The sequence below is a fragment of the Balaenoptera musculus genome, chromosome 16 (assembly GCF_009873245.2).
Source record: "Balaenoptera musculus isolate JJ_BM4_2016_0621 chromosome 16, mBalMus1.pri.v3, whole genome shotgun sequence".
Taxonomy (NCBI): Eukaryota; Metazoa; Chordata; class Mammalia; order Artiodactyla; family Balaenopteridae; genus Balaenoptera; species Balaenoptera musculus.
In genome coordinates, this window is record NC_045800.1 from 49,477,298 (window position 1) to 49,489,454 (window position 12,157).

A 12,157-nucleotide genomic window follows, 5' to 3' on the forward strand; every position below is an offset into this window, starting at 1 on the left:
GGATCCAGGGAGGAGATGATGGTGGTGTGGACCAGTAGGTATGGGTGGCAATGATGAGTGGACAGATTCTGGAGCTATTTTGAAATTAGAGGCCACAGGATTCCAGAGAGTGTGGATGGGGGGAAAGCCAGGTGTGTCCCTAGATTGGGGATAGCGGTAGGGGATGAAAGCAGTTTCATCACCATGTCTTCACCATTATGTGAATAAGTATTATTATCCCTATTTTACAGATGAGGCAAGGAGGTAGCTCAAGGCCTGGGGATGACCCACCGAAGCCTCCGTATAGAATACACGGATCCAGAATTTGAACTCTGGAATCTTAGTCTTTGTTTTCAACAGTTTGATTATAGTGTACCTTGATGTGGATCTTTTTATTTTATTGCATTTGGAGTTAGTTGAGATTCTTGGAATTGTACGATCATGTCTTTCATCTAATTTTGGACATTTTTGGATGTTATTTCTTCAAATAATGTTTCTGCTTCTTTTTCTTATTTGCTTCAAGAATTCACACCATATGTTTGTTGGTCTGCTTAAGCGTGTCCTACAGGTCCCTTAGACTCTGACCACTTTTACTCATTCTTTTTTCTTTATGCTCCCAACACTAAACAGTGGCAATTGTCCTATCCTCCACTTTGCTGATTCCTTGCTCTGCCTAGTAAAATTTGTTATTGAACCACCCTAATGAATTTTTCAATTTATTATTACACTTTCTGCTCCAAAATTTCTGCTTGGTTTTTTAATAATTTATGTTCTTGGTGATATTTATTTTCCTCATATATCATTATCCTGATTTCCTCTATTTCTTTGTCTTCATTTTCCTACCTCTGAGCATATTTAAGATGCTTTTAAGTGTTTGTCTAGTAAGTCTGATGCCTTGGCTTCTTCAGGAATGGTTTCTGTAATTTTATTTAGTTCCTTTGAATGAACAATGATCCTGTTTCTTTGTATGTTTCACTTTTTTTGTTGAAAATTAGGATTTTTATTACTATAATGTGGTATCTCTAGAAAGCAGAATTCACCACAGCTTACTGGGTTGTATTTGCTTTTATCTGTTAATGTAGACTTGTGTAGTAGTCCGTTTATTCTGCAACTTTTCCAAACTACTTTTGCAAAGAATATTCCTTGTTGTGTGAGATCACTGGAGTTTCTGTTCCCCTAACTCTTATTCGCTGAATGTATTGACAGAGATTTCCCAAATGCCAGGATCTGAAACAAACATAAAACCATTACAAAATTGTAAAAAGACATGGGGTGGCAGGGAGAGGCCACCTCTTCCATTCTTTGCAGAATGTTTCTTTGCTGGGACATTCCTTTAGCACTTAGCTAGACTACCACTGAGCCTAGGGATCAGCCTAAGGTGAAACTTAAGGTCTTCTCAAGACTTTCCTGAACTTTCTCCTGGCCTGAGCGTATGTGTCTGTTTTTAAATTCACCTATGCCCACAGCTGATTTTAAACATCCTAATTGACTCCAGCCAGGTAAGGAGAGTTTTACACAATAATTTGTAAGTGAGGTCGACACTGCTCCCTCTAGATCAAGGACAACCTGGGACTGGACCAGTGATCACGACCAAAACTGCCACCATGCCAGAGAAGGTGTGGGAGAAATGTGATGAAATATGCAACAAAACTCCTACCATTTTGAAAATAGCTATTTCTTGATTGCACATTTGCTTTATTGTTGTAATCTTTTTTTGTTTTCTAGGGCTCCTACAAAGTTGGTGCTGACAGCTTATGGTTGTTTGTTCAATGTCTCCATGGGGGAACGAGGGCTTAGATTTTCAGATCTGCCGTTTTGGTGACATCATTCATGCTACAAGTTTTTGTTTGCAATTTTATTTTCACATTTGGGAGAAACTGAATGAACATAAATTTTAAACCAAACACTATTATTGTTCACAACAAAAATCTTGAGGCCCCTGACCCTTTCCTCCCCACTTTTGATCTCACTTCCCAGAGGCAAGCCACTTACAAATCTTCCAGATTTTTCTTCTGATAATATGACCGTGTTTCCAATGCTGTGCTTGTATCGACTGCTATTTCCTGCTTTTTGAGGTTTATACATTCTCTATTGAGTTCTTATTAGGGGAAGAGGAAAATTTAGCTTTCTGATAGCTCAGCTCCCCTGCATGATACTGCCGTAGCCACTTCCAATGTCCCAGCATAGTTATCTCACTAAGATGTTTTGGCCTCAAGCTTTAATATCAGAGATATCCTGAAATATTTGGTGACCCTCGTCTCTCCGTTCTTATTTAAGAGTGGGCACTAAATCATGATTGAAGCTCTGTGTGCCAGAAGCCCATGTAGTTCCTCTGTTCCAAACTGTCTCCTTCCTGGGGACCTGAGGGTCCCTGTAGTATTTTCCACTGCCATGAGCACTCGTGTTCTTCTGCGTTCTAGAATTGAGACCTTCATTCACAATAATCACACACTGAAACCTTTTCCAGAGGAGGTGGGTGGGTTGAAGACTTTTGTTTCCTATATATCTCCTTTGGAAGATCCTCTTCAGTGGGGGAGAACACAGAGGAGAGGAGTAATGAGAAGGAAAGTGGAATGTGGTACGAATAGTTAGGAAAGGAGTTGCCACGCACTTAAGTATAGGAGCTCCTAAGGAAAAGTGTGTATTGTGGTTGGGTTGACGGAGTCTTATGCTTTGCCACCCACAGTTGTCACAGCAGTGTCTCCCACATCTGCCAAGTTCAGGGGGTAAATCATGGGGTTTGCAGCTAGTTCTGGGTTCAGGTCCATGGAAATTTTGGCAAATTCCTTGACCTGTGAGAGCCTTAGTTTTCTCATCTGTAAAATGGGAATAATGATATCATAGAACTGTTTTGGAATTGGAAATCATGCATGTAATGTGTCTGGTACATACGTACTCCATGAATGATAACCATAGTATTAGAATTATATATCCTTAGTGTACTAGCCATCTCTTGACAGTTCTAGATGCAGCCAAGAGGAGGCAGAAGGAATGGTAGAGAGGAGAAGGATGCTTTTGGGTGTATGGGAATTACACATATAAATATGACATTCAGGATGTTTATGGGCATGGTGATCACTGGAGGTGAAAGGAAGGAGCTCCTGGTGGTTCCTCAGACTTACAATCCGTATCAAAGACATGAGCCAACATTCACTGGGGAAGAGCCCAGAACAGGGCACCAGCCTCAGTTTCATCCCTACCATCTGCAGAACCTTGAAAAAACACTTAGCCAGTGAGACCCACATTTGCCCTCCGTAACCTGCACTAGTGCACACCTGCAGAGGCATGGGATTGAGCCCTGGCCAGTAGGGCATGTGGAAGTTCTTCCCACCTAGACAGAGGCAGCATGAGGCTCCAACCCCCTTCAGCCTCCTCATTCTCCATTTAGGTTCTAAAGTCAGAGCCAATGGCAGTGAGAAACTGAAAGTAGAGATAGGAAGGTCCCACACCTTTCCCTGCTGGTGGGGTATGATGACACCAAGACAGCAGTGTCCCAGGCCTGGTTCTGTTCCTCCCCATGAGTGTTCCCAGAAAAGGCCTTCAGTGTCCAGAGTGGCTCAGCTCTGCAAGCTGATAAGAAAGTAGTGAAGTAAAATAGTCTGAGTAGCACATCCCTCTCCTGCCGGAGGCCAGGGCTCTTGTTGTGGTGTCAAAACTGGGGTACCAGGAGAGCAAACATATCAGAATTGCTTAGGCTTCTCCAACCACTGTATCCTCCCTTATGCCTTGTGTATCAGCTGTCCTGGTTTGCCACCCAAAGTCCCTCATCCCCAAGCACACGTCAGGTTGGTCACCCTCCCCACCACTCACACTGGTGAAAGTTACCACCAAGGTGACCCACTGAGCTTGCTGCGGGAGTGTGGCAGCCTTCAGCTACACGAGGTGGGGAAGAGTTGCCAAAGGGTCTGCTGGAAACGGGAGGCAGCAACTCTGCCCACCAGAAGGAGGTGCCTCATCCCTCTTAATTAAGTCTTCTTTGTTTTCAGGTCGGACAGCGTAAGCAGATCCTGGAATGACATTTGTGATTTAGTAGAAAAACTGTTGAAGAGGTTTACAAAGTAAGGCTGGTGTTTTCCTCTGACAGGCAGAGTACACAGCTCTTTACAATCGGTGGGCATGGGAGTCCTTTGGATCAGGAGCAGAGAGCCCAGGGCAGTGTTCTGAAGCAGAAAGAATTACCAATCACTGGTTTTATCAGGTGTCGACATCCTTCTTGGCTCCTGCCTGGGAATCAGGTTACAATGTGGAGGGCACAGTCTGTCTTTGAGGACCTCATAGATGAGGAAACAGGCAAATCAGTAACACATAGCTAAACACTGGGCTAAAGGGTGCCAGGGACCAAAAGAAAAGAACAAAGGAGTTACTTGCAACTTTAAGGAAAAAGCAAGTATTCTTAGGGAAAAAAAAAAAAACACACACACAAGCATGACTTCCTAGAGACTGTGGAATTTTGAACTAAATCTTGAAGGATGAGGAAGGACAGGGTAACAGGAACCATCAAGGAGACTTCTTGTGCAGTTAGTGGTCTGTTTGGCTGGAAAGTGGGGTTACTTCAAGGGAGGGTTAGGAGATGAGGCTGAACAGGACAGCATGGGGCCAAGTCCATGGGGCTCATAATGCCAGGCCCTGGGGCTTATGATTTCCTGCTCTGAGCTATAGGGAGCTATAGATGATTCTAGGGCAGGGGTCTGACATGATCAAGGTTGTGCTCCAGGAGAAAAGTCTGATAATTATGGATTAAATGAGGTGGAACATGAACCAGGGGAAGTGGGGAACCCAGCAAGAACCTACTGCAGCAATTTCACAAAAGATGAGAGTCAAGAGACCAGAAGACAGTGGGGGAAAGAGGGAAGAATGTATATGAATGGCTGCTGAGAGGTAGAACAATTTCCCTGAGATAAGAGGCGGGCAGGGAAGACAGGAGAGGAGGGAAGTGTGGGAAGGTCTAGAGAATTTTCCATTAGAAGAGAGGCCAGTGGAGAGGCCCTTATGCAGGAGTTTATAAGTGTCTGCCTTCTTGTGCGTGCAGGGAGCGTGTGCATATGCCTCTGTGTGTGTGCTGGTGTGTGTGTGTGAGACAGGGACTTTGGGGGTGTTGGGAGTGTAGGGACAGAACATGATACTATCTCAGCACTCACTTCCAGCAAGATCACACATCTTATAGGCCTCCGAATCCTTCACAAAAGGAATGAAACTTCCAGGATTCGAGAAATGCACAACAAAGCAAAAGAGTTGGGGTGGAAGGAGGGAAATTGACATGCACACCTCCCTGGCTGCTCATTGATGTTCATTTTGACCAGTGTGCATGGCTTCTTATGAGCCCATGCTTCCTCCCCAGCCCTAACCTGCGGATGTCCCTCATCACCTACTCCTCATACGGCAACGTTGTCCTAAAGCTCACCTCAGACAGGTAAGTGCCATTTTAAACCCCCAAGGCAGGCCTGGTGGGCAGGGTAACAGAGAGACACAGGGAGCTGACAGTTGCCACTGGGAGCAGGCTGGGCTGTCCCGGGCTCCCCTCAGTGTCCACTCTGACCCCCAACCCCGGCTCCATGGCTCCCACTGACCCCTGACTGCGCTGGCCCTGGCAGACCCCGTGCTGCTAGACCATCTCCGCCCCCTCTAAGCCCTGCCCTCCAGCTGTCCTGTGTCCTCTCAGCGCTCTTCCCTTTTCTGAGAACTGGCTCACTGCAAGGACTCCTGGGATCTGGTGGAGCAGATGTGTGGGCCCTTTGTGAACACTGGCCTGTGTTGGGCACCTGCTCTGTGTGTCACTCTCTGCTCTGGGCCAGTGGGGGAAGAGGGGAGGCACAGTCAGAACCAGGAGGCAGGGATGAGCAGTGCTGAAGTGCTGGAGCTTCAGTGGAGGGGAGCTTGGTCCCTTGGTGGGTCTGAGACAAGGGAGCCCATGAGTGTGGGCTGGGGTGCAGGAGGGAAGCATGACACACCAGCATCTTAGGTGGACCATTCGGTGGGCCCAGCGATGTGCCCAAAGCCCCGGAGGTGGGAAGATATGGAGCTCCTGAGTAGCCGGGAGGTTAAGATACCCGTGACGCAAATGATCGGAACCCAGGGAGTGAGTTGGTGCCAGTGAGTGGACACAGCACTCCCCATGCCTGGCTGCCAGGAGAAGCAGGGGCTGTGCTTCCTGTTCAGTGAGCTAGGGGAAGGCGTGGTTTGTGCATGTTTGAGTTTAGAAGAGAGAGACCAGAGTGGGTTTGAAGTGGGAGAAAGAAAGTCCATGGGAAGGGATACTGGCAGGTGGCAGAGAGAGGCGGGGGCGGGCGGGGGCCTCTGGGGAAGGAGCTGCCCGTCGGGGAGAGGAGGACCACTGCCTCCTCCAAGGCAGGGGGCTCAAGACCCAGACCGAGGGAGGTTTGGCGAGGCTCATGGAGGGCATCCCTGGTCCTCTCTGGAGAGTGTAGGAGAGGAAGTCTTCCATGACAGAGGGTTCAGGAGAGGGAGTGGGGCTCAAGGGAGAGGAGAAGATATGAAATCCTCTATGTGTGTATGTTGGGATGGGGGGATACATACCTAGGAGGACAGCTCAAAATCAACCATGGCCCTGATGCTTCCAGCTTGGGAGGAGCCCACAGAATCTTGCTGAGAGCAAGGCTCAGCCCGGGATTGGGCATTCCCAGAACTCCCTAGGAGTTTAGGAGGGTGTGGCAGAGGGCTGGGGTGGGTCCTGGTGTACGGGGTGCGTCCAGCAGTGGCCGATGGAATCTGATACGAGGGGTGACTCTGGTGGGTCTGCAGAGCGTGTCAGCCAGGAATGGGACCAGGGATGGTGTTTTCTGAGCCCTGCCACTAGGGGGAGCAGGCTGAGGATGGCGCGGTCCACGCAGGGCTTGCTCTGGGTGCTGGAGAAGCCAGACGGCACAGGGCTGGGAAGCCCCAGGGGTGATGGCAGGGGTGGGTGAGAACTGGGAAGAGGTGAAAAGGGCTCTTATGGTATGAAAGGGGTATTTTAAGAGCAGGAGGGATTGGTGAGGTTGCTGGGAGCCTGGTGTCCCTGTATGAGAAGAGCTGGGAGGGCAGCACTAGGGAGAGCCACTCAGGTGAGAACTTTGCCTGGTGACTTGAGTCCTGGACAGGAGGCTGGGGAGGGCTGAGCGTTTCAGGATATTGCGAGGTGCGAACGACAAAACTGAAATCTTTCCCAAAGCGCCAAGACCTGTATTTATGCTAGACTAGGCAAGGCCTGCTTTGGCCTGCCCTGGCCATTGGTCCCAGGTCTCCTCTCCTCCTGAACTGGGTTGAGTAGGTCTGGGGCTCTCATATCTCACCACACATGAGCATCGCTTCTGTCCACAATGAGAAATCAGCCTTCAAGGACCACATTCTCCTTAGAGTTGCTGTGACTGCTCAGCCCATCACCCTGGATTAGCCTGAACCTAAGCCCCACCCCTGGTGTGTCCCAGTCCCATCCCCTGCTATCTGCTTTAACAGAGGCTGACAGCCCATCCCCATGGCAGCCTGGGGTCACTGCTCTTCCTCCCACATGGACAGGCCTCAGGTCTCTTTTCCAGCTTGTGGTCTCTTTCTTCAGGAGCACATGAAGCCCAGGAGCCCTAGACTCTTAATGGAGCATCCTGACTACTTCCTTTAGTACCGATCCAGAAGGGGAAGTGGCTTGGAGGGACCAAGTCCACCTCAGGAGTCTGTGGCAGGGGAGGAGGGGACAGGGCAGGGGTATCAACAGAGTGACTTTTCCAAACTCAGCCTTGCCTGTTGGAGGATGATGTGCCCTCACCAGGGACCCCTTAGGTGCCAGCAGTACCGCCAGTCACATTGGGGGTGCTGGATTCACAGGTGCACATCCATGGGTGCTCCCCCCTCACCAGGGAAGGTCAAGGCAGGGCCCTTGCTGAGTCCCCTGAGGTCTGCATGCCTGAGACAGGGATGAGCACATTGAAAGCCAGGCCCCACCCATGGGACCAGCAAAGCAGCATCCTCCACGCCCACTGAATGGGGGACAGAGAAGGGTTAGGGTTAGTTCTGTCACTGTCAAAGACACAGGCAGAAGGGTCACAGGGTGGCTAGTGTCTTCTCTTGTCCAGGGAGGTCTGCACAGGGCAGAATGGCACCAGGACAGCTGGAGCTGTTTTATAGCAATCAACCCTCATTGCTCCTCAACCCTCTTTTCTGATTTGTTTTCAGAAATGAGCTAAAACGTGGTCTTAAAAGACTTCGGGATGTAGTGCCCTCAGGACCCAGAAACATGCAGGCAGGATTGAGAAAGGTACAGACTCTACGGCTAAGGGAATTTACTCTGCTTTGTCGAGTTCTTAAAGAATTATTGGGTCATCTCACTGCCCTCCCCCAACATTCCTTCATTTTGTTGCAGGCAAATGAGCAGATTTCGAGAGTTTTCTACAATAGTAAGTTGCCTGCTGACGTCACTGTGCTCAGGTGGGACAGAGCCAGGCGCGGGACTCAGCGAGGGCTGGTGCAGACCCCCTCGGCCAATTCCTAGCACTGACCCTCGGAGCGAGTCCCTTGCCCTCTCTGTGCTGCAGGTTCCTCCTCTGCGCAGTGAGGATGAAAACCACCCCCAGGGGTGCTTCCGAGAACCACATGGCATCATGCATTACATTCCTGGTTCTTACTAGATATCAAGTGCTTGACCTATGGTTGGGCTGCATGAAAAAGAAAAGAGAACTTCCAGGGATGGCGAGCAGACGGGGTTCAGTTTAGGGAACAGAGACCTTGGTGTCCCCCTGGCTGCCCACACTTTGTCCACCACAGTTCTGGCTCTGCCTCCTTTCCCTTGAGCCTCTTCCCTCTGGTTGACTCTCATCCTGTGACTGTGCCTCCGACTGTGGAAATGGCTGTACTTGGCCCAGACCACCTGCATCTAGACTGTAGGGTTGCAGCCCTTGTCAGGAAAGATGCATGGGCTGCTGGGGAAAGGCGGGGAGCTGGGCGGGGGCTGCTGCCCAAGCACCTTGACAGTCATTCTGGCTGCTCCTCCCAGTGCTCACCTGAGAGGCTTGTCCTCGTCCAGTGAAGTAGCTGCAGTTGCCTTTCAGGGCAAAGGCTGTGCCACCTGCCCATAGTGAGGGTCCACTAGGAAGGGCTCTGATCCGGTCTCAGGCTCCTCGTCTGTCAAGTGGGCCCTGGGCTGCGGCCTTCTCCCTCCAGGAGCTCTGGGTGGTGGGTACTCCAGTCAAGGTGGCCTCTCCCCAGGAGCAGGAGGTGTGGGAGCAGTGCTGTGGGCCCGGCAGCCTGAGGCAGGTCACTCCAGGTGCCTTGCTGACCAGGCCACTCCCTCCTTCTTCTGCAGACAGGAAAGCTGCCAGCCTAGTTTATGCTCTGACCGCTGGACCACTGCTGCCATCGACATTACGGGATGCTAAGAATGAAGTGAGTCTAGTCCATCATTAACAGCTCTGTGCCTCATGTATTTGTGTATTTTATACTCAAAATCTTTCTTCTGTTAGGCCAGCAGGCTTCGGAATATGAAGACCAAGGTTTACTGCCTGGGTGTAAAAGACTATCAGAGAGACCAGGTAATTCAGAACAGGTAACCAGGTGCCACTCTTGAGCCCAGTTGGAGAATGCTTTCAAAGGCAGTTGTCCCAGGGTCCCCCAGAGGATGGCCCTCTACCCGTCCCAAGTGTTTGGACAACAGGTAGCCACAGCAGATGAATAGCCAGTGTTGTGTAAAGCTACACACCATCGATGTGGGTGGAGGAACTTTCCACTTGCCAAGGGTGGGCGGCTGGCAGATGCCAGGGTGTGGCCATTGGAGTCCAACATGGCAAGAGGCAAGAGCCTGTCTTCTTGGATAGGATCTGCTGTGTCCTCAACCCCTGGCTGTGTGCCAACCATCTCCTCTTCCTTGTAGCTGATTCAAATTGTAGAAGGAAAGACCCACATGTATGATGTGCCCAAATCCAGTGATAAGGAAGGCTTTATTATATCGGTGAGTGTGGGCTAAATGTGAGAAGGGGGATGGGTGGCTTCTCACCATGGTCACGCCTGCCTCTCTCTCTGACCCTGCCACCCATCTGTCTGTTCCAGCTCGTGGGAAATTCCTGTAAGGAAGTTATGGGTGGGGACACATTCTATGCCTGTGTAAGAGGTACGTGCTGGAATCACTGTTCTAGACTGAATGGCATTTGTGCATGTGTGGAGTGAATGTGCCTGAGTGTGTCTGTTTGAGGGTGGTGTGTGTGTGTGTTTGGTGTGTGAAGTGTGCATGCATGGGGTGTTTTTACAGAAATATGTTGGGTATGTTATCGTGCGTTAAGTATATAAGTAAGTGTGTGTTTGTATGAGGCATGTCTGCCACAGATTGTGGTGTGGATATTGTGTGTAATTACATTTTCTTCCAGTTTTATTGAGATATACTTGACATACAGCTCTGTGTAAATTGAAGGTATACCACAAAATGACTTGACATACATATGTTAGGAAATAACTACCCCAGTAAGTTTAGTGTAATTGCCTTTTTTAAACTCAAAACCAAAAGCTTTATTTAGACATAAGAAAAATAAAGGACAGAGTGCCTCATCCTGTTAAGAAAAAAAAGAAATAAGAAAAGATATTTTTAAACCCTGAACGGAACACTAGCAAATGAAGTCCAACAATATATGAAAAGGACAATACCTCAACACTAATTAAGGATCTCCTCAGATATGCAAGTCTGATCAGTATTTAAAATATCAGTGTAGGGACTTCCCTGGTGGGCCAGTGGGTAAGACTCTGCACTCCCAACACAGGGGGCCCGGGTTCAATCCCTGGTCGGGGAACTAGATCCCACATGCATGCCACAACGAAGATCCCGCATGCCGCAACTAAGACCTGGTGCAGCCAAAATAAATAAATAAATAAATAAATCTTTTAAATAAATAAATAAATAAATAAATAAATAAATAAAATATCAGTGTAATTTACCACATTAGCAAAATGGAGAAGGAAAACATGATTATTTCAATGGATGAAAAAAAGAATGGGACAAAGTTCAAGTCCAGCATCATAAGAGGAACACAGCCTGACAAAGGCATCCACACAAATATAGCCAACGCTACACCCAGTGGTTCAATGGAGTCAGCCTCTCCCTGAGGTCTGGAACTTGACAAGGATGCCCTCTCTCCCCCGGAAGGGTCCCTGCCAGTGTGGGGAGGATCCTGTGCAGTTGCTTTTCTGGTAAAAGCCCTCTCTCTCAGTGAGCTCTGTGCGTGCCGGCTCGTACGTCCACATCACTGGGATTTGTGGAGCTGAGGTGGGTGGATAAGCACACGCTCCCACTGGTAACAGCACACAGCTGGATGCAGCTGGACGCAGACCCAGGAAGCTGGGCCTGGCCGCGGTGCTCTGAACTGCAAGGTTACAGTGCAATAGGCCATGGGGTCACACAGAGCAGTGTTTATATCCGAGCTCTGCTGCCCACGGGCACGAAACCAGCGCAAAATGCTGAGTATCTGCGAGCTCCACTTTTGTCGCCAAGAAGTAGAGACAGCAACACGCACTATCAGATCTGCAGTGAGACGTAGATGCAGTGGAGCTCACAGTGACTGGCACAGGACCTAGGAGCTGGCGGCCCTCAGCAACAGGAGCTGGCACTAACACTTCCATCACTGACCCCTGGTGCTGCCCCCACCCCCGGGCTGAGCCCAAGTTTGGGAGGGAAGTGGTTAAGGAACATCCAGGATGAAAGTGTCTCCAGCTGAGCCCGCTGTGGGTGGCAGCTGTGTGACTCCTCCTGAATCCCACACTGTGACCTGCAGTGCGATGTGGGGACATGGGTCACTGCTTCTCTGGTGTCACGTCTGAGCCGTGCAGCACCCTGACAGCTTCAATTCTCTGATTATGTCCCTGGGGCATACACAGGCCTGTCAAACCATAGAGGAAGATGCCCATTGTCATTCATGCCCTGTGGTGGCCCAGCTGAGGTGACAGGTGCCCACTGCACACCCTCTGCAAGCGTGGCCCAGCACTGCTGCTCTGACCTTTACAGCTGCTGTCATCTTGTCAAAAGCTGCCACACAGCATGACTGTCACTTGGAGCGAAAGCTCAAGGCAGGAACCTGGACCCCAAATAAAGTAGAAGAAGCTGTTCATCAGGCTGTCGTTCTGAATAAGTCAGTGGGCTGGGTGTGAGGAAGCCGGGAGTGGGGAGGCCCTCTTCAGTCTCTCGGCCTCCCTCCAGGACTAGGCAGAGGCCTCT

The 12,157-nt window shown here is 49.6% G+C and overlaps 1 protein-coding gene across 1 annotated transcript in view; it reads left to right on the plus strand.

Annotated features, from left to right (window-relative positions):
- Window positions 1–12,157, plus strand: part of LOC118882409 (anthrax toxin receptor-like) — a 35,096-nt gene that overhangs the window by 2,338 nt on the left and 20,601 nt on the right. Inside the window, exons 2-9 of the mRNA XM_036828077.1 lie at window positions 3,966–4,037; window positions 5,318–5,389; window positions 8,143–8,224; window positions 8,330–8,363; window positions 9,269–9,348; window positions 9,426–9,494; window positions 9,833–9,910; window positions 10,009–10,069. Of these exons, the coding sequence (XP_036683972.1) occupies window positions 3,966–4,037; window positions 5,318–5,389; window positions 8,143–8,224; window positions 8,330–8,363; window positions 9,269–9,348; window positions 9,426–9,494; window positions 9,833–9,910; window positions 10,009–10,069 (548 nt within the window). The remainder of the gene's footprint in view (window positions 1–3,965; window positions 4,038–5,317; window positions 5,390–8,142; window positions 8,225–8,329; window positions 8,364–9,268; window positions 9,349–9,425; window positions 9,495–9,832; window positions 9,911–10,008; window positions 10,070–12,157) is intronic.